Here is a 22,270-nt window from a genome sequence, read left to right as displayed (position 1 = left end):
TAGTAATTGTTAATAGAAACACCTCTATTCAGAGATTTATGTCATTCTATTGAGATCTCACATTTCATATATCGTTGTCTTAATGTAGCTGTCGGCTCAGGACAATTAAATCATTCAGATTTTCTGTGTCCTTTAAGATCCAATTTTATATTTCTGTATTGATCCTAGATATTTTATATGTAAATAAAGACAGAGAGATAGATGGATAGATAGATGGATAGATAGATAGATGATAGATAGATAAATAGATAGATAGATAGATAGATAGATAGATAGATAGATAGATAGATAGATAGATAGATAGATAGATAGATAGATAGATATTAGATAGATAGATAGATAGATAGATAGATAGATAGATAGATAGATAGATAGATAGATAGATAGATAGATAGATAGATAGATAGATATTAGATAGATAGATATTAGATAGATAGATAGATAGATAGAATAATACAAAATAGATGATTAGATAGATAGATAGATAGATAGATAGATAGATAGATAGATAGATAGATAGATAGATAGATAGATAGATAGATAGATAGATAGATAGATAGATATTAGATAGATAGATAGATAGATAGATAGATAGATAGATAGATAGATAGATAGATAGATAGATAGATAGATAGATAGATAGATAGAATAATACAAAATAGATGATTAGATAGATATGATATAGATAGAATTATAATTTAGATATGAGATAAATAGAAGTTTCTGTCCTCCCTGAGAACGACTTAGGACACCTGCGGTATGGTTTCACATCATATGGATAACATAGATATTAGATCGATAGATAGATAGATAGATAGATAGATAGATAGATAGATACCTAAATCAAGATGTATTTCTTTTACCACTGTCTTCCATTCAGCCAATCATTTCTCAGCTTCAGCACAAAAATAATTTCTTGAGCATGGAAGAAGTAAGGGCCCTGACTGGCATTTATAGGGCATTCTGCCTTGTCCACCTATAGGAACACGTTGGGGCGCTCACAAAGGGTTGTGTTAATAATCTGCCACAACATGTATGTCTGTATCTTTTTTAGTTGTACCTGTAAGCTGTACATATGGAATATACTGCATTCAAAACTGATAGAAGGATCATCAAACATTATAGTTATAATAGATGTCTTTTCATATTTTTAGCAATTTGACACCATGGTTGGAGAAGGTGGAGGACAGATGAGTGGAGGACAGAAGCAGAGAATTGCCATTGCCCGGGCTCTTGTCAGGAACCCCAGAATTCTCCTCCTTGACATGGCAACATCTGCTCTGGACAATGAGAGTGAATCCATTGTACAAGAGGCTTTAGATAAGGTAAATCTCTTCTAACAATTCCCAGTGCTGAATCCTTAGCAAGGGCGCAAGAACCATAGAGGCAGCCAATAAGTCCCATGGGGAGATGGGACCCAGTCCAGGTTGGTCCCATCCCCTTTACTATTGGATGGGGAGAACCTGTGGACTCCAGAGGAACTTATTAGCAAACAAGGGGATGGAGAATAGACCCAAGATTAATGAAAAGAGCAGGCATGCCCTTCTGTCCTGGGTATCAAAACCCATCTGGCACCATAATGGGCACCTAGTTCTTTACTATGGAATCTTTTCTCTTCTCTGTACACCATTGTTCCTTAGTAGTAAATACAATGAAAACAACATAACACATGCTTCTCCTTATTACCCAGAAGAGACAATTATAGTAAAAATTGTCCATTCTCAAAATTCATTGATGTATAATTGAAATGCAAAATCTCATATAAAATAAGAAATAGTTTGCAGTTCAAACATAGGGGGTGCTCATGATAAGGAATCCAGAATAAGGATCCTGTTTATTGTGTAAGACTGCATTGACCATTGCATGTATAGTACATGGCATGTTCAAGATATCGAACCTGTGCTCCTTTGTGCTTTACATTACATTGGGCTCTGATTTACAAGGTTCCTATACTTGTGAATAGTCAATGAATATGTAAAAAGAATATATAGGTTTATCTTGACTCTGATAACTTGCTGCAGCCTGATATCACACAAGAAAGGTTAAGTAAAGTTAAAGTTTCTTGCCACAGTGTAGTTAACGCGTCTAGGACTAATTCACTCAAGCGCAGGGAGCCGGGCTCCTAGCATCATAGTTATGTATGACGCTAGGTGTCCCTGCCTCCCCGCGGAACTACTGTCCCGTGCTTAATACATGATTACAGTACGGGACAGTAGTTCCATGGAGAAGCAGGGACTCCTGGCATCGTACATAACTATGATGCTAGTAGCGTTCCTCCCTACACTGTGTTCGGTCTGGGAAATATGGCAAACATGCGGACAGTATATCACGGACTGAACATGCTCGTGTGAATTATGCCTAAGAGGCATATTAAAGATTGCTACATCTGCATCATGTGAATTCTGTGGTTTGATGTGTTGATATCTACAGCACTTATAATGCCAATGTTTTGCAACCAGGTTCGTTTCGGCCGCACAACCATCTCTATTGCACATCGACTGTCCACAATCAAAAACGCAGATGTCATCATTGGATTTGAGCGTGGGCGGGCTGTGGAAAGAGGAACCCACGATGAACTGCTGGAGAGAAAAGGAGTGTATTTCACTTTAGTGACACTTCAGAGTCAAGGAGACAAAGCTCTAACTGAAATGGAGAAAAAAAGTATGTGATACTGTGTGACGAGTTACAGTGTTATGTCCTCTTCCCAAAATACTCAATCAGCAGGGCCGATTCCTCTAAATTAGGGCATCTGTAAGATGTCCAAGTAACACACAACTAGCAGGTGCACCCACTAAACTTCCATCCAAAGTGCCAACCAGGACTTGAATAGAGAGCACCATATATTCTAATTCAGCTCTGCTACAACTGTACTTAGGTGGAATAGTATCTTGTCCCTGTTTCTGCTGCTTAGCCCTGGGGACGCCAATATTTTTGCTACTCTTTATACTGTTTAGTATATTTTGCCGTTAATAACATAATACATAGGTGTTTATTTCCCTTAAACTATGCTATATTCTCCTCACCTATACAATATAACATTTTATTTTTTTCCAGATTCAGAAGGCAAACAATTTGAGGAGCCCAAACTGGAGAAGGTTCAGTCCTTCAAAAGAGGCAGCTACCAGTCAAGCTTACGGTAGGCTTATCACACAAGTGTAAAGTTCACAGACTACTTGAATATCAAGTTATGGTAAAGTAATGTAATTCTATAAGTATGGGGCGCACAATGCTGAATGCGTCTTTACCCTAACTTATTAATAAGTCATTTTTCTTCTGTGACTTAATGTACACTTAAAGGCCGACACTTTATCCCTTTGCTAGAACTTTTCAGCAAAAGAAGAATTGTTTTAGGTTTCAATATAGAGAAAGGTCATATAAAATAGGCGGAATTATACAATGGTATATTATAATACACACGTAGTACGTCAATGGAATAGTCATAAAGACTCAAGATCTTAGATCGCTGTTAAAATATTATAGTAATAAATTAAAAGACTTTTATTGAAAATAAATCATACTATTTTTTTAATATATTTTTTTTTTCCTTCCAATACAAGGAGCCCAATTAAGAGTTTTCAATTTGTATCCAAAAATTACTAAAAAGTTAACAAACATTATAGAAATATACAGTCTATTGCTCCGATGCATCAAAACCTAAAACGAACATAAAAAATAAGCAAATTTGTTAATAGTCTTGATTAAAGGTCGTTTAACGTTTTGTATTTGCAGCTCAAATGCAGACCTATATATTTTTGTTTACAGACTACAAACATAGGTCTAATCCTGCAATTTTGTAACTCCCTGCTATCTGACCCCTGCATTTTGCTATCCTGTTGACCACTTATTTCCATCGTAATTACAATATGGAGAAACTCCTGAACAATTTTTCCACTCCTAAAAATCCCCTTCTCCCATTTCCACCTCAAAAGAGTTTGGGGTAGTGGTGGGTGAAGCCGTTCCAGGTAACATTAGTTGGAAAAACAACCCCGCTATAAGGTGGAGAAACAGACTACACATTTTTTGTTTGTAGTCTGTAACCATAGAGACACATTCTGTAGGAGCTGGAAACACCAAATGGTAGGGTGTTAAAAATTTATTTAAGGAGTGTCTTAATTTTTAGTGACTTTATTTTTACAAAATTGAATATTCTCTGTTCAAAAATAAAAATGCTAAACATTAATAAAGAATATATGATTTTTTTCCCACAATCATTTGTTTCCCCGAAATGTGAAGAATTGTCTGACTAAAGTTATGAAATTAATTTGACCATAGTGTATATAAAAGACTTTCCCAAAGCTCAGCCGATTTATTTTTTAGGATATGCCATCCAAAATACCCCTATCATTAGTCCCTCAATTTGCCACCCTCATAAAGGGTCACCCATGTTATAATGGGTTAATTAGATTCTTTGGAGTGAAGCGGTGCAGTAAATACACGTATTCTTTCATGTTCCAGTGCTTCTATTCGTAACCGTTCAAGATCCCAACTATCAAACATTGTCCCTAATACTCCATTTTTGACAGTACCAGATACATCTGAGGCTTTTCAATCCGTATCTCAGTATGAGGAGACGAGCAAAGCTAAGAAAGTAAGTAGTGAAATGTTAATGATCCTGTTTCTAAATTATATTGTCCTGCCTCATAGGTGTTCATGCAACAGCTTGTCATTAAACAGGATATCAATAAAACCTATATATTGTAGCTCAGCCATTGTCCAGTTTAAAGGACTTCTTCTTAAATGGCGTGTCCCCTTCCAGAAGCGGATTACAAAATGGCCCATGTGGTCCCCTGTGTACAATGGATGGGGAGCCCCAAAATGCTTATTAAAAAGAAGTTACCCAAGAGATCACAAGCCCTTCAAGCCCCACATGCTTATTACCCTAAAAATGTTTTTTGTGATAAGAAAAAGAAGTACAATTAAATTAAACATATTTCCATTTCTGTTTTACATTCCCACTATTCAAAATATCTGTACTCCAAACAGTCAAATAGCCAGGGCCCCCTTAACTCTGTGGCCCATCACATGTAGGGTGTTGGGTGGATGGGGGACAATAATATGACCTTAATGCACCATAAAGAGTCTGTTATTTACCTTTCAATGCACAGCCCATCTGGTAGAAATAGAAGAGTGAATAGTATGATATAGATACACGCTTTCATGACCATGCCATATATTTTGTGGGTTCCTGGAGAGGGGGCAGAAGATTTACTGGGGCCTGTGAAGTAAACAAGTCTTATATAATTATATAAATAAACATTTTGTGTTTTGTCCCAGGAAATTATTAATGATGATGATAATGTTGAGCCGGCTCCTGTTGCCCGAATCTTGAAATATAATGCTCCAGAGTGGCCATACATGTTATTTGGCTCAATTGGAGCTGCTGTAAATGGTGCTGTCAATCCACTGTATGCCTTACTCTTCAGTCAGATACTTGGGGTAAGAACTTTCTTTCTTGTATATTGTTCAGAATTATTATATATTTTTTTTACCTAAAGAATTGTATTCAATCGCATCATTTACAGTCAAATACTTCCTGATGATACCCACATACCCACACGCACGCACGCATACACAGACACGCACGCACACACTCTCACTAGTTTTAAAAATTAATTTGCAGTAATCCCCTGTAGTAGTGGAGAATTATATAAATTATCAAGTCAGAGCTCCCCAACACAGATATTGTAAAAAATAATCAGCATATATTTTTTGTACCTATAATGGAATAGTGGTTATTAGAGGGGCTTTCCCAGAATCATAAATGATCACCTATCCACCGGGCCACCCGCAGTGAGAAGGAGCTTGAATGGAGCGGCGGTTGAGCATCCGCCTGCCGCTCTGTTTTAATGTCTAAGAGGAATGATGGAAACAGCCGAGCGCTGTACTTGGCTGTTTCAGTCATTTACATCAATTTTGAATGGAGGGCAGCATGCATGCTCGACCGCCGCTCTATTCAATGTCCTCCTCACTCTGGTCGAGCAGTGAGAAGGAACGGGGATTCGGAACCCCCATTCTGACAATCTGTGGAGATCCCAGCGGTGGGGCCACCAGCAACCATAAAATTATCACCTATCCTGTGGATAGGTGATAATTTATGGTTCTTGGAAAACCAGTTTAACTATATCAAAGGCATCGTACATTTGTCAGAGCTCTTATTGGTAATCAGGCACATTTTCAGTTTTTCTATGGGGTCCTATGATTTGCATGTCCCTGCGGACATGTGCCTTTGTCTTTTTACAGTGCCTCCAAGCCATCTACTGCTGATCCCATCTACTAATAATTGTTTCCTTTCTTACAGACATTCTCTCTACCAGATGAGAAAGAGCAGAGAGATCAAATCAATGGCATCTGTGTGCTTTTTGTTCTTATTGGAGCAATATCGTTTTTGACACAGTTCTTACAGGTAGCTATTTTTTTATATTTTGGGATGAAACTAGGTTTGAGTATTGTTTGATCATTTCTTCTCTCTTTCATCAGGGATACACATTTGCAAAATCTGGAGAATTACTGACTAGAAGACTGCGTAAGATTGGATTTCAAGCCATGATGGGTCAGGAAGTTGGTTGGTTTGATGATCCTAAAAACAGTCCTGGAGCGTTAACCACAAGACTTGCAACAGATGCGTCACAAGTACAAGGGGTATGTCATTTATAGTATATTGTTTAAACCTTTTAATGAAATTCTAATTTTTGGTGTTCTGGGGAACAGAGACCATGACTCATATCCTGAATAAAGCAGATCTCAGATCTTGAAAATTTGGCCTTAGGTCCACTGAAATGCAAAATCTGTAGCAGGGCCTCCCCACTATCACAGGTCATTTATAGTACTGGTGTCCTCCAATGGGACAGAGGAACCTTTTGGCCCACTTCAGACTCCAGGGCCTGGGTGCCATTGCAACTGATGCAACTCCTACAGTTATGTCCCTGTTCTATTCTCCATCATTTTAAACTGTGAAAATACCAGCTGGAGAGGCCAATCAAAAGTCAAAGAGTTGTGTACAGAGGTCAGGTCCTAACTTTTGGCTCATGCACATGGCAAAGCAACACACAGAGTCCTTAAACCGACCCTCCGGTTCGGCGACATTTTAAATATGACTGGGTGTATGGAGTTATATTACCTGGTGCCCTCTGGTTGCTCCCCTCTGCTTTAGATCCGCCACTTTGGGGACCCCTCTGTGTTGTCCCAACATGGCTCCAGTGCTTCTTAGACTACGAGTCTGAGATAGACCCACTGTTCTCGGAGCTGGTCACATGAGCAGTTCTGGTCAATCTGAGAACAAGGGGAGTGTCTTAGACTTAGTCTGTGCTGTTATGCGCTGTGGCCATTTTGGGGCAATATAGAGGAGACTCCAAAGCAGTGGATCTATGGCAGAGGGGCGCAACTGGAGGGCACCAGGTAATATAACTCTATACACCCCATCACATTTTTAATTTTGTCCTGGGAATGAAGGGTCACTTTAAGGCTTCATCTGCAATTAGTATGCTGCCATATGGTGCTTCAATGTGGCACAGTATTACAGGGGTATTCTACCATGGATAGAATAATTCTGTAATTAAGGATTCAACCCTATTTTTGCCTCCATATGCCTCCATTACGATATCGGAGGCATAAGAAAGTACAGCATTGTTCCATACAGTTCTATGGGTACTGCATTATGGCTCCATACAAGCTTTAAGTTGTATATATCTACAATATGTGCATGATGCCTAAGGGTATGTTCACACAACCAAGTTTCAGACGTAATTTGGGCGTTTTACGCCCCGAATTACGTCTGAAAAAACTGCTCCATTACGCCGACAAACATCTGCCCATTACTTTCAACGGGTTTTACGATGTTCTGTGCCGACAACCTGTCATTTTACGCGTCACTGTCAAAAGACGGCGCGTAAAAAAGACGGCTCATCAAAAGAAGTGCAGGACACTTCTTGGGACGTAATTGGAGCCATTTTTCATTGACTCCATTGAAAAACAGCTCCAATTACGTCCGTAATGGACACCGTGAAAAACGCGAGTACGAGCAATTACGTCTGAAATTCAGGAGCTGTTTTCTCCTGAAAACAGCTCCGTAATTTCAGACGTATTTGCCGTTATCGTGTGCACATACCCTTATTCTGATCATTGGTAGGTATTTCAGATTATTATCTGACATGCCTAAATGGAGATCCCCTTTAAAATGTAATCAACAAATATCTGCCCAGTTCTGCCAACTTTGCCACCAAAACCGAAACATGTGGATGTCAAGATTTTTCATCAGTAAGGTCTAGAAATATTTAAATGGACATAAAGACTGGTCATATGCACCTCTGAATGACAAAAAAACACAGACCAACAATACAATAATTTTTTTTCTTGTAGAGGTAATAATTTACAAACTAGATTTTCCTGTGAATGGTCTGACTGTTCCTGTTTGTAGAAGTCAGGCCAGATAAGTGTACGCTAAGCCTTTTTCTTTCCGGCTGTCAATTTACCAGTGATAAATGTCACCCGTCCTTCTGTGGAAACAGCCTTTCCAGATCCTCTCCTCACTGAAAAGAATCTTTTTGACATTTGTGTGAATAATTGGCCTCTGTGAGTTTAGCATTTACATAAAGAGTAAATGAATACCTGAAGAGCGTCTATCAAGCAAACAGAAAAGATTTCTCATAAATGACATAAAGTGTCGCATTTCCTGAAAATTGAAGTGAGCACTGGAGAGATAGATAGTCAATGTATACAGGAACGTGTTATCCTGAGCTTTAAAGGACCATTGCAACTAAACACATTTTTATCAAGTGCAGTGCTTTTTGCCACATTTTGATAAAAATAAATTTTTTAACTGCATTTAAAATGTATTAGAATAATTAAAGGGGTTGTCTCATCACAGACAACTCCTTTAATATGAGAGTCCGACTATCGAGACCACCAGCATGCAGTTGATAGAAAGTTGCCATCAGCTGCTTAATTTCCCTGCAGTGACCACTACAGGTCAAATGTAGTATTACATGCATACATTTAAAGGCTATATACAACTATTGAAGCAATTTTTTTGTAAAAAAAATTAATCAAAGTGTTATGTGTTTTTAAGCAACTTTAAAGTTGACCATTAAAAAAATTTTTTTTTACTTTTTACGATATGTTAGCGCTTGTTAGCACTTAGTGGAGGGGTCCCGAGAGGGCAGTAATAATTAATTTATCTTGGTTACAGGCTACTGGATCACAAATCGGCATGATTGTAAATTCCCTTACCAACATTGGTGTAGCCATCATCATTGCTTTCTACTTCAGTTGGAAATTGAGTCTGGTGATCATGTGTTTCCTGCCCTTCCTGGCATTATCAGGAGCCCTGCAAGCTAGAATGCTCACCGGATTTGCTAACCAAGATAAACAAGCAATGGAATCAGCCGGAAGGGTAAATCTGCTTATCCTTTGTATTTAACTAAATTGGATTGTTATTAGTACAGCAGTGGAAGTCACCAGATGATATACAATGGTGAATTGGATTGGTATTAAGCTCTGTTCACATTGGCGTACTTCACTAGTAGTTTTTCATAACAAAAATAGCTTAGTATGCAGTGCTAATTTTTCTATAAAAAAAATCAGAACCCCTGATGGACCTAATTATTGGTCAATGAGATCGATCAGGAGTCATTGGGCGCCATTCAAAAGCTGATTCATCATAGCTACAGTATCAATGCTCTTTTATGAAGGAAAACTATAATGCTAGTGTAAACAGAGCCTTAAAGCTTCTTGCCAATAGTTGGGACTACTCCCATTTAGGACCTTATCACATATTTGGTAAGGAAAATACATGGAGCAGCAACTTTGTTACTTTAATTACTAATGTCACTAATTCCTACTCCTAGTCACTACATATAAAGAAACAGTCTTGGAAAAAAACCGATACACTGTGTTATAACTAGTGCAGGGTCTGAGGGGGCGGAGCATGACACAGGAATTTAAAGAGAACCTTTCACCTGCCCATACATGTGCAGCATGTAAAAGACAGGGCTTCACAAACACGGTCTCACTTGAAATAATTTTTCTAACTTCCTGCGTTATTTATATATCGGTGCCGTTACATTTGGTGCCCGATATGTAAATAAGCCCCTAAACTGTCAAGGGGGCGTGATGTCTTCACTCTGACACCATCCAATCAGCTACGGACAGTGTCAGGGCGGCTTGCTCTGTGTTCCCTCCCGTGAGAACACACACAGACTGAGAGAGCGCTCTCTGCAGAACCACCGGTCTGTATGTGTTATCTCGCGGGAGGGAACACAGCGCAAGCCGCCCTGACACTGTCCGTACCTGATTGGACAGTGGCAGAGCGAAGACATCATGCCCTTTTGCCATTTAGTTAGATAGAAACGCCCCATTGACAGATCAGGGGCTTATTTACATATCGGGCGCCAAATATAATGACACCGATATGTAAATAACAGAGGAAGATAGGAAAAAAATGGAAAGTGCCCCAGAGTTTGTGAAGCCCGGCCCATTACATTCTGCACTCAGCTGCACATGTAGGGGCAGGTGAAAGGTTCTCTTTAAAGAACACCAAATGGGGAATTTCTGTGCCAAGTGCCACCTCCTCACAACCTGCACTAGGCATACATAGGTATACATTTTGATCAAAGTGCTCCTTTAATACCCAATTATACAAGATAAGGAATTATATTTCTCATTTTGAATGAATAGATCTAAATTACATAGAAGATTTGCTGCAGAAATTTCTGTGACTGTTCTAGACACCTGATTGGGGCTTGCAGAAATATGCTGGCGAAACAAGCAAATTCAGATTTATGAAATGGATTTTTTAGTTGCAGAAATATCTCCAATAAATCTGCCATGTGTGAATTCACTCGAAGGCCAGAATTACACATGCAATTTTGATGAAGTGGACACAAAAGAAAAAATAAGCATGTATAGCCAGCATTACAGTCACAAATATAATGTTAATTTCTTAAACTTATTTTCCTAGATTTCCAGTGAAGCTCTTGGAAACATTAGAACAATTGCTGGAATTGCCAAAGAAAAGAGATTTATTGAAATGTATGAGGAGCAGCTGGAGGAACCCTACCGATCAGCCATCAAAAAAGCCAACGTCTATGGATTGTGCTTCGGTTTTGCTCAGTGCATTATTTTCATTGCTAATTCAGTCTCATACAGATATGGAGGATATCTGGTAGAAGTAGAAGGACTCCACTACAGCTTTGTGTTTAGGTATCAAATTTGTGCTTACATTTGCTGCTTACTTCAATAAGCTATGGTCAAAAAGAAAATCCTTAAAGGGGTTATCTGGGATGTGAAATTTTTTTTTTTTAGGGGCTGGAAATAAAATAAACAAAGCAGAAAAGCAATACTTACCTAACCTTGCACACGGCGATCCTGTGCTGACGCTCCTCCGGCACTGCCGGTGGTTGTTTACATGCACTTAGCTTGTGACCACTGCAGCCAATCAGAGGGCTCAGCAGGGCATATGTTGTATTTCTGGTATTATGCCAGTGAGCCCCGCTGAGCCCTCTTGGCTGCAGCAGTTACATGCTACTTGCATGCAAACAACCACCAGGAGTGCTGCCGGAGCTACAGTGCTGGATTGCCGGGGGCAAGGATAGGTAAGTATTGTTTTTTGGGTTTATTTATTTAATTTCCTTGCCTTAGGAAAAAAAAAACACATCCCGGAAAAAAAATGGTTTATTTACACATCTTCTGAAATGTCATTTTACTAACATTCTCAAAATCTCACTGATGTCATCGGTAGGGATGTCTGCCCTGTTACCCTCACCGATCGCAAGACCAGAGGGTTTTCTGAATCAGGGATCTTCAGATCTCTGAGTCTGTCTCCAAAGTTTCCCATTCAGTGCAAGGGACCTGTAGGCCTGATTCCCACGTAGCGCAAACACTGTGGAATTTTCCTAACGGAATTCTGTGCGGAAATTCTTCAGCATTTACAGTAGCAGCAAACTAAAACCTCATGCCTACGCTGCGGAAAAAAAATGCAGCATAAACGTTAATAAATTGACCTGCGGTGCGGAATTAAATTAGACTTTTGCAGCGTATTCGCAGAGTTTAAGCCACAAAAATAGCAACTACTGGAAAAAAAAAACACACACCAAATGTCTGTGTTTCTTTGTCAAATCTGGTCTCCTGGGATAACGTTGTATCCCTTGTGACCGCCGCTGCAGCCAATCACAGGCTGCAGCAGTCACATGGGCTGCAGCGTCATCCAGGGAGGCCAGACCGTACTGCACAGGAGGGAAGCGTCACCATAACAACGGCCTACGTAAGTATGAGCGGTTTTTACCGCTGCTCTTCGCAGCGGAAATCCCGTCCGAGATAATGCATTACAATGTGGTTCGGTTTTCGGACGGAATGTACTGCGGTTTCCAGGTCGGATACGCTGCATGGTTTTTACGCAGTGTATCTGTACCATGGGAACCTGGCCGTAATGTGCATGCAGCCCGGTAAAAGGGAATGGCAATTTTTCTCTAGAAACAGATGAGGGCCACCCCAGTCAAAGACTTCCTCTGACATGTCTGAGTCATATATTAGAAGATGTGTAAAGATGTAATCTATCCTTTAAAGCATTGCCTCATCTTTGATTAATCAGTAACTCTAAAATATTATTAACCATGTTCAGCTTTTCAGTTTTTTCTTTGTGCTATAAGGAAACCATCAACAAGCTGCTATTGACTGATCCATTTACTTTTTATGTTCTTCATTCAGTACTTTGATTGCATGATGATATCTTACTGTGACAGGCTTTTCACCTAATTAGCTCATTAGCACATTATTAGTACGTGCAGCTCTGCATATGAACAACTGAATACTGAAGGCAGTTGGGATGTTCAGGTGTTAATAAGCCAGAACATCCAGAATTATAATAGAAATAAAATTTAACGTGGGATTACTCAAGAGCAGATATCATTCTTGTTGATGGTTTCCAGTAACCTGCAGGCTTACCTGACATAAGTGTTGATACACAAGGCAGTTCAACTATTTACTGTATATGACAGCGGGAATACTTAGAAAGGTGAAAAACTTTCACGAAAACTTTTAGCATTTCATAAAACATTAGGGGATTCTTATCCAGTACATAAGTATATATAAGTAATAAATCACTTCACACTAATTGTGTTTAATGACTTATTCTAGAGTGATATCCTCTATTGTGACCAGTGGAACTGCATTGGGAAGAGCATCATCTTACACTCCAGACTATGCCAAAGCTAAAATATCTGCTGCCCGATTCTTTAAACTGGTGGATCGTGTCCCCAAAATTTGCGTCTATAAAGATGTAGGGGATAAATGGGTAAGTGACATTTTCAGTTTAGTCTGCTTTTTTTCCCCCAGAAACAGCGCCCCATCTGTCCATATGCTGTGTCTGGTATTGCCGCTCAGCCCCATTAAAATGAAAGGGGCTAAGCGGCAAAACCAAATGCAACCCATGGAGAGCATGGAGCTGTTTCTGGGAAAAAAAACAAAGCCTTTATTTACAATCGCGGACAGTTCCTTTAATATAGAAATGTCAATGTTGGAGTCCCTTGGTCTTGCAAACACTTACATATTGTAACTTTTATTACTCCCTCAGAATGACTTTAAAGGAAGCATTGACTTTATTGACTGCAAGTTCACCTACCCTACCCGTCCTGATATCCAAGTATTGAATGGTCTGAATGTTTCAGTGAAACCAGGACAGACACTTGCATTTGTGGGCAGCAGCGGATGTGGAAAGAGTACCAGTGTGCAGATTCTTGAGCGGTTTTATGACCCAGACTTGGGGAAAGTTGTACGTACTATATTATATCTTTAACGCTTATCTTGAACTATAGGGATATACTGACCTTACTATAGGTCGTCATCACAAGATAAACATTCCTTTACTTCAGGAGCATATTCAGCAAAGATACATAGATGTAATAAATATATATGTATAAATATAGGATTAAGAAAGATTTTACAAATATAGATTTTTTTGATTGTTGATTTATTGAACATCCTTGGAAGGCCTAAGACTAATCTTTCCCTAGAAGTACATCCTCTCAGGGCCTGAACCAAACCTTCTTCTAGATGATAAATCTCCCAGGGCCTGAACCCAAGCTTCCCCTAGATGTACATACTCTCAGGGCCTGAACCTAAACTTTCCCTAGATGTTTATCCTCTCAGGGCCTGAACCCAGGCTTCCACTAGATAATGAACCTCACAGAGCCTGAACCCAAGCTTCCCCTACATGATCGTCTTCCCATGGCCTGAACCCAACCTTCCCCTAGATGATCATCCTCTCAGAGCATAAACCCAAGCTTTACCTAGATCAGTGTCCCCAATCTTTGTGGGCCACAAGTCACTTTTAAATGTGACAGATTGGATTGAGCCAAACTGAATAGTGAAAGTGAAGAATTACATTAAATGCATGGTCTAGTGAGCTGTCTCTTACTCTAGTATTAACTGACAACTATATAGTTTCAACCCTAGTACCAAGTTCTAATAATGCTATAACATCCCTGGTGCCACTAGTGCACAATAGTTTTTAGGGCTGCCAACCGAAATGAGGCTCCAGAACCACTGGTTGATGAACATTGCCCTAGATGATTATCTTCTTAGGGTCCTGAACACAAGCTTACCCTAGATGATAATACTCCCAGGACCTAAACCCAAGCTTTCCTTAGCTGATCAGCCTCAGGGCTTGAACCTAAGCTTCCCCTAGATCAGTGGTCCCCAACCAATGGCTCGGTAGCCACATGTGCCTCTTGATCTTCAGTTGTGTGGCTCGTGATGGGATCCCTTAGTTATGACCATATGCATTGGCTACAATAATATTTCCAAATTTACTATAATGAAGACATATCCTAACCTCTGAACTGTGCCAATTTGGATGGTATAATACACATTTTCTTTTGTAGGTAAGACTTAAAACATGCAAAACCACTTTCTTCACTTATGCCACATATTTGTCCATATTTGGAATATGTCTCACGACCATCACTCCAAGTTTAATGTGGCTCAAAAGGTCCAAAAGGCTGGGGACCTCTGCCGTAGATGATTAGCCTCAGGGCCTGAACCAAAGCTTCCCTTAGAAGATCAGCCTCAGGGCCGGAACCAAAGCTTCCCCTAAAAGATCAGCCTCAGGGCCTGAACCTAAGCTTCCCCTAGCAGATCAGCCTCAGGGCCTTAACCTAAGCTTCCCCTAGATAATCATCCTCTCAGGCTAGAAGTGTTCCATCACCCATGAAGAATTTGGAAGTTAGTAGGGGCATCTGCACCTACTAAACAGCCCCAATCCAGTATTTATGGATCAGAAAATTGTGTATGCTAATTACCTAGATTGGCCAATCAGATGCTTCAAAAGGGCTCACGTAGGGACAATTTTCCCTACATAGACCCCTCTATTTCTGAGTTAGTCAAAGCACTTGGAAGTGGCTGCTCTGTAACCATTCTTATGTAACCACTCATATTGATAGCCATGAGAACTTAGACCAGTTCATTAGCATACATCGCTCGAAAACATGCAATAGCACCAACTCTATTTCTTAGGATATCCTTCAATAATTTTCAATATTCCCTTTTGCTTAATATTCTGTGGTTAATTAACTGGAGACCACTGTCTGGTGTTATTATAATACAGTTTATGTGATGGAAGTCCTAAGATCAAGTGAATGAAGGACTTATTCCTATTATACAGACACAATTATCAAGGCCTTATATGAAAATTTTAAAATTAATTCCGGTAAGTCAAGTTTGTAACAAAGTCTATATGACCAAGAAAATAGGATTTTATTTACCATATATAATTGTTAGTGATACTCATCCCTGCGTTACAAACAAGTACATGTGTAGGATAAAGTCTCTCCTGGGCACCTCATGTTCTCATCGCACACGTTTCCTCTATGTTCTTTTTTATATAGATTATAGACGGTCATAATTCCAAGAGCATCAATGTTTCATTTCTCCGATCTAAAATTGGAATCGTGTCTCAGGAGCCTGTGTTATTTGACTGCAGTATTGCTGATAACATCAAGTATGGTGATAACTCCAAGAAACTGACCATGGACCAAGTGATAGAAGCAGCAAAGAAAGCGCAGCTACATGAATTTGTCATGGGCCTACCAGATGTGAGTATCCTTCTTCGAGTGTGATCTACTGCAAATGTAATGATACTAACAGGATTAAAAAAAAATTTTCAAATATGTAGGTGAATTTAAACTACAATATTGGGGTTAAATAAAAAAAGATTCCAAAATGGAAAAATATTGGGTGGTGTGAAGCTTTTTTATGTGTTTCTAATAACTCCCATTTCTGTCATGTTGATGGTGTGTACTATTACATCTTATTCCTCATACATAGTGGCATATAATATCACTGACCTCTTACACTCAATCACAGTGCAGAAGCTAATGTGACCCAAGGCAGAACTGGTGTGGATAGCACCCTGTATGAATGATTTTTAAATTGGGGACAGTGTAGATCCCCTCAAAGTCCAGGCAGTCCCAGAGCAATTGCCCCATTGGCCCTGCCCATAATTCAGCCTTGGGAGCAATCAATGTACAGTATGGTGGTGACATAATATATCTGTATTCCTGCACCCATTTGCTAAAATGTAATCTATCATTTCAGGATTTTTTTTAACTATAAAGTCACAATAAATAGTTGAGTAACGCCTCGTTATAATGTGTTAACCATACCATTATACCACCCCAAAAAAAGAAACACAATAAATACTTTATTTATTTTTTGCTGTGATTAATAATTTTTACACATAGTTTACCTTGAAGGGGTTGACCAGGATTTTAGAAAAAATTGCTGGGAGCAGTAAAGTTGATTAAATAAAAAAACAACACTCACCTGTTCAATCCCCCGCCGCTCCAGCGCCACTGCTCCGGGGGTCTCCGCCGGTCTTTGATGACTTGTCCTGCATGTGACTGCTGCAGAGAATCACTGGCCTCAGCAGTCTCGTGGCATTCACGCTAGCCTCACCGATGAGGCTAGTGATTGGCTACATCGGTCATGTGCATAAATGTCACATCACTACTGGGGATCACCAAAGCAGCGGTACTGAATCGGCGGGGGATTGAATAGGTGAGTATTGTGTTTTGTGTTTTTTCTACTTTCCTGCTCCTATCAAACAAAATGTAAATTCGGGACAACCCCTTTAAATTTGACGGTGGAAAATACCAGAAAAATAAAATACTATAATAATAATTAAAATATATAATGTAAAAAAAAATTAATTGACTCAAACCAGATCAAAACCACCTAGTTGTCAAATACAATGGGGGAGATTTATTTTAATATTGTGCACCAGTCTCTCCCCCAGTACAGCGAGTGATCTGCAGGATCCCATCTCCCATCCACTCACATTGCAAATCGGTTCATTTCTGTAAAATACTGTGGTGGAAGAACTACCACAAATACACTGACAGTGACAGCGGCCACATTCTTGTTTTTCCTAAAAGAGAATGTTTTAGTACCATCAATGTTTTAGTCCCAAGACCCCTTTAAGAAATCGGATTTGATGAAGGGTAACAAATATAAAACTGCTTTCTGTGATATGGGACATTTCTTCAAACAAATTTTGCTTGAAAATGTTTTTTGAAAATGAAGCATTTTCCTCCGTAATGTTTTCTGTGGTGACTCCACGTAAGCTCTTATCTGACGGCTTTCCTTTATTGAACAATGAGGTTTTAACCATGGAACGGTAACTTATCATTAACAATATTATTCTCAGGATATCGTTCATATAATTATGTGGTGTTTGTTACAGAAATACGACACCAATGTAGGAGCTCATGGATCCCAGCTCTCTCGTGGTCAAAAGCAGCGTATCGCCATTGCCAGAGCCATCATTCGGGACCCTAAAATCCTTCTACTCGATGAAGCTACGTCAGCACTTGACACAGAGAGTGAGAAGGTAATTGCTTTAAATGCATTATCACATACAAACCGTGGAGAGAGCCACTATGGTTGCCTAAAAAGGGGCTGCCCAATCTTGATATTCTTGTGTCTGTCAAACGCTACCAACTAAGCAGCCAGCCTGCATTTAGTGACACTTAGGGCTTATTTAGACGAACGTGTAATATATCCGTGCAACGCGCATGATTTTCACGCGCCTCGCACGGACCTATATTAGTCTATGGGGCCGTGCAGATAGTCCGTGATTTTCACGCAGCGTGTGTCCGCTGCGTAAAACTCACGACATGTCGTATATTTGTGCGTTGTTCGTGCATCACGCACCCATTGAAGTCAATGGGTGCGTGAAAATCACGAGCAGCACACGGAAGCACTTCCGTGTGACGAGTGTGATTCGCGCAACAGCAGTAAAAAATATCAATGAAAACGGAAAAGCACCACGTGCTTTTCTGTTTACAAACATACAGAGTGTCATAATGATGGCGGCTGCGCGAAAATCACATAGCCGCGCATCATACGCAGCTGACACACGGAGCTGTTAAGTGCTTAAACGCACACGCTCGTGTAAATCCGGCCTTAAACTGGAAAACTGGATTGTTAAAATAAGCACGTGGAGTAAACTTGCAAATTTCCATAAAGTTTAAACCTAGCGCTATTATTATAGTAGTGTAGTATTATAGTAATATAGTATTATAGTAATGTAGTATTGTTATAGTAATACAGTATTATTATAGTAGTGTAGCATTGTTATAGTAATGTAGTATTATCATAGTGATGTAGTATTATCATAGGAATGTAGTATTATTATAGGAATGTAGTATTATTATAGTAATGTGGTATTGTTATAGTAATGTAGTATTATAGTAATGTAGTATTATTATAGTAATGTAGTATTATTATAGTAATGTAGTATTGTCATAGTAATGTAGTATTATTATAGTAATGTGGTATTGTTATAGTAATGTAGTATTGTCATAGTAATGTAGTATTATTATAGGAATGTAGTATTATTATAGTAATGTGGTATTGTTATAGTAATGTAGTATTATAGTAATGTAGTATTATTATAGTAATGTAGTATTATTATAGTAATGTAGTATTGTCATAGTAATGTAGTATTATTATAGTAATGTGGTATTGTTATAGTAATGTAGTATTGTCATAGTAATGTAGTATTATTATAGTAATGTAGTATTGTTAGTAATGCAGTATTATTATAGTAGTGTAGCATTGTTATAGTAATGTAGTATTATAGTAATGTAGTATTATCATAGTGATGTATTATTATAGTAATATAGTATTATAGTAATGCAGTATTATAGTAATATAGTATTGTTAGTAATGTAGTATTATAGTGATGTAGTATTATTATAGTAATGTAGTATTGTTAGTAATGTAGTATTATAGTGATGTAGTATTATTATAGGAATGTAGTATTATTGTCTTTATAGTAGTGTATTATTATAGTAATTTAGCATTATTATTATTATTATTATAGTAATTTAGTATTATTATTATAGTAATGTAGTATTATTATTATAGTAATGTAGTATTGTTATAGCAGTGTAGTATTATTATAGTAATGTAATAGTGTTATAGTAATGTAGTATTAGGGCCTGTTCACATCACCGTTCATTTCCGTTCTGGGGTTCCGTCGGAGGGTTCCGTCGGGTGAACCCCGCAACGGAAAGTGAAAGTGACAGCACAGCTTCCGTTTCCGTCACCATTGATCTCAATGGTGACGGAAACATCGCTAATGCTTTCTGTTCGTCACCATTCCGGCTGGTTTCCGGTTTTCCGACTGAATCAATACCGGAGTCGACTACGCTATTGATTCCGCCGGAAAAACGGGAAACCAGCCAGAATGGTGACGAACGGAAAGCATTAGCGATGTTTCCGTCACCATTGAGATCAATGGTGACTAAAACGGAAGCTGTGCTGTCAGTTTCACTTTCCGTTGCGGGGTTCACCCGACGGAACCCTCCGACGGAACCCCGGAACGGAAATTAACGGTGATGTGAACAGTAGTGTAGGATTATTATAGTAGTGCAGTATTATAGTAATGTATTGTTATAGTCATGTAGTATTATTATAGTAATGTAGTATTGTTATAGTAGTTCAAATAACTAATTCATTAATGATAATTTTGTATTGCATCAAATTTGGAAGTAATGCGGCCCGTCATCTTCACATTTTTTCTATGTGCAGCCCATTTACCCGGCCAAGTTTGAGACCCCTGATATAGTTCAAATCCTATTTGCACCCCATAAAAGGTCCAGCTCCACACTAATACATCTTCTATTCATTGTGTTTTCCAGACGGTTCAAGCAGCCCTAGACCGTGCAAGAGAAGGACGCACATGTATTGTCATTGCCCATCGACTGTCAACTATTCAGAATTCCAACATCATCGCCGTTATGTCTCAAGGCATTGTCATTGAGAAAGGAAATCACGATGAGCTGATGGAGAAGAAAGGAGCTTACTACAAACTGGTCACTACTGGAGCACCTATCAGTTAATGCTCACATGCTGTAATATAGTAGATTACCACAACTCAATCCCTTATAATGAAGATATAAGTGTGACTATATACTAGGAAAAACATGTAGCAGTGAGGCTGCAGTCCTACTATATTACTGTATATACTCGTACTGGGCATTCTTAGCATTGACATAAATAGACATAAATGGCCAGTCCGCTGTTAGTCCCCAGTTGCTGAAAGCAATTCATTACTACTCCCATCATGTGTGTGCATGCTGGGTGTCCACTACAAACATGGATATGTAAGCTCAACTGGGCCAGACTTGTACCAGCCATATCATGTCATCAGGATTTATATAAATTTATAGACAGAAGGAATTTGCATAGATAATAGGGGAGACGCATGAAAACTAGTGCAAAATTACAGAAGATGTCATCAGATTGAGAAAAGCAAGGATGTGATTGGCTGTAATAGGCTCCAATTATCATTGGCACAATTTTTTTTTATAAATCTCTGTTGTCTGGAATGTAAATAATAATTGTATATTTATTAATATATGTACATGTATATGTTTAATTTGCATTATTTCAAATGCTTTTGAAGATATCTATATATAAAATATGGCATATTGCAAGCTAAAAATTTGTTAAAGTCATGACACTTTAAGCCAAAGGACGCACAGAACGCCGGATGTACAGGCTCCTGATTTCTCAGCGACATTGATTGGAGGAGAGGCGTTGACTGACAGAACTCAGGTCCTTATGAGCCACTCACACATCCTCTGGAACACACCTGGAGTTAACCCTTTAGGGGTTACCGAATAAAATGTATTACCTATCAATTTTTTTTAAATAATGTATAGGGCAGGCAATTTTAAGAAATATTGCAAATATAGTTTATGGAACAATTCAGCCTTCTTTCATCATTAGGGTATGTGCACACGTTGTGTTTTCAGGTGTATTTCGGAGCGTTTACGCCTTGAAAAACACCTGAAAACACGGAAGCAGAACACCTGCATCTGCCCATTGATTTCAATGGGAAATACTGCGTTCTGTTCCGATGGAGCGTTTTTTTCTGCCTCAAGTGCATGTCACTTCTTGAGCCGTATTTGGAGCTGTTTTTCATTGACTCTATAGAAAAACAGCTCCAAAAAGGGCCGTAAAAAACATTGCGAAAAACGTGAGTGGCTTAAAAAACGTCTGAAAATCAGGAGCTGTTTTCCCTTGAAAACAGCTTTGTATTTTCAGATGTTTTTGAGTTTGCGTCTGAACATACCCTAAGGGTAAAACGCGAGTGGCTTAAAAAGCCTAAGGGTATGTTCACACGCAACATAATAAAATAATCTCATGAGGTACTATAAATACTTTTTAATTATTGGATATTGCATGTTGTCTACAATAATGATCTGAGCAATAAATAACTATAAGTACCTGTTGTTTAGTTTGCTTCTTTTGGGTTGGTATGAATGTATAATTAAAGAGAAATGCCTTTAATCCAGTATCCAATAATCCAGAAACTTCACAAAATAAGCAGAAGACTGAGCCGAGAGAAACAATGAAAAAACTGCTCTAATTAACAGAATAAAGGGATGGCAGGGGATAATGGGGGGAATTTACTAAGACTGGCGTAAACAAGCTGGATTAAAATGCGACAAGATCGCCTTTTAATAAATTTGTTGCATCTTCGCCGTGCGCCACTGAGTGAAATATACCCCGCTAGGAACTGCCGTAGAGTTCCGCTATAATCTACGCGTTTCTGGTAAATATGTCGTGCTGCGGTGACCAAGCACCTTCTGCTAAGCTCCACCTACTTTTTAGAAAAGTGCGGAGAGCAGCGGAAAGGGCTCAAACGTCTAAATTTTTGTGACCTTTGGCCATTTCCAACTTTTCTACGCAAAATAACTGCCAGAGA

General features: G+C 38.9%; 1 protein-coding gene across 1 annotated transcript in view; it reads left to right on the top strand.

The window, feature by feature from the left end:
• Positions 1-21,788, top strand: part of LOC142655354 (bile salt export pump-like) — a 58,970-nt gene extending 37,182 nt beyond the window's left edge. The window contains exons 16-29 of the mRNA XM_075829404.1: positions 1,155-1,325; positions 2,460-2,661; positions 3,055-3,136; positions 4,456-4,588; positions 5,275-5,436; positions 6,299-6,403; positions 6,478-6,639; positions 9,185-9,388; positions 10,955-11,196; positions 13,129-13,285; positions 13,565-13,762; positions 15,876-16,082; positions 17,732-17,878; positions 20,196-21,788. Of these exons, the coding sequence (XP_075685519.1) occupies positions 1,155-1,325; positions 2,460-2,661; positions 3,055-3,136; positions 4,456-4,588; positions 5,275-5,436; positions 6,299-6,403; positions 6,478-6,639; positions 9,185-9,388; positions 10,955-11,196; positions 13,129-13,285; positions 13,565-13,762; positions 15,876-16,082; positions 17,732-17,878; positions 20,196-20,396 (2,373 nt within the window). The 3' untranslated portion in view covers positions 20,397-21,788. The remainder of the gene's footprint in view (positions 1-1,154; positions 1,326-2,459; positions 2,662-3,054; positions 3,137-4,455; positions 4,589-5,274; positions 5,437-6,298; positions 6,404-6,477; positions 6,640-9,184; positions 9,389-10,954; positions 11,197-13,128; positions 13,286-13,564; positions 13,763-15,875; positions 16,083-17,731; positions 17,879-20,195) is intronic.
• The last annotated feature ends 482 nt before the right edge of the window (positions 21,789-22,270 follow it).

This window comes from Rhinoderma darwinii, chromosome 6, assembly GCF_050947455.1.
Source record: "Rhinoderma darwinii isolate aRhiDar2 chromosome 6, aRhiDar2.hap1, whole genome shotgun sequence".
NCBI lineage: Eukaryota > Metazoa > Chordata > Amphibia > Anura > Rhinodermatidae > Rhinoderma > Rhinoderma darwinii.
This window is presented reverse-complemented; position numbering and strand designations above follow the sequence as displayed.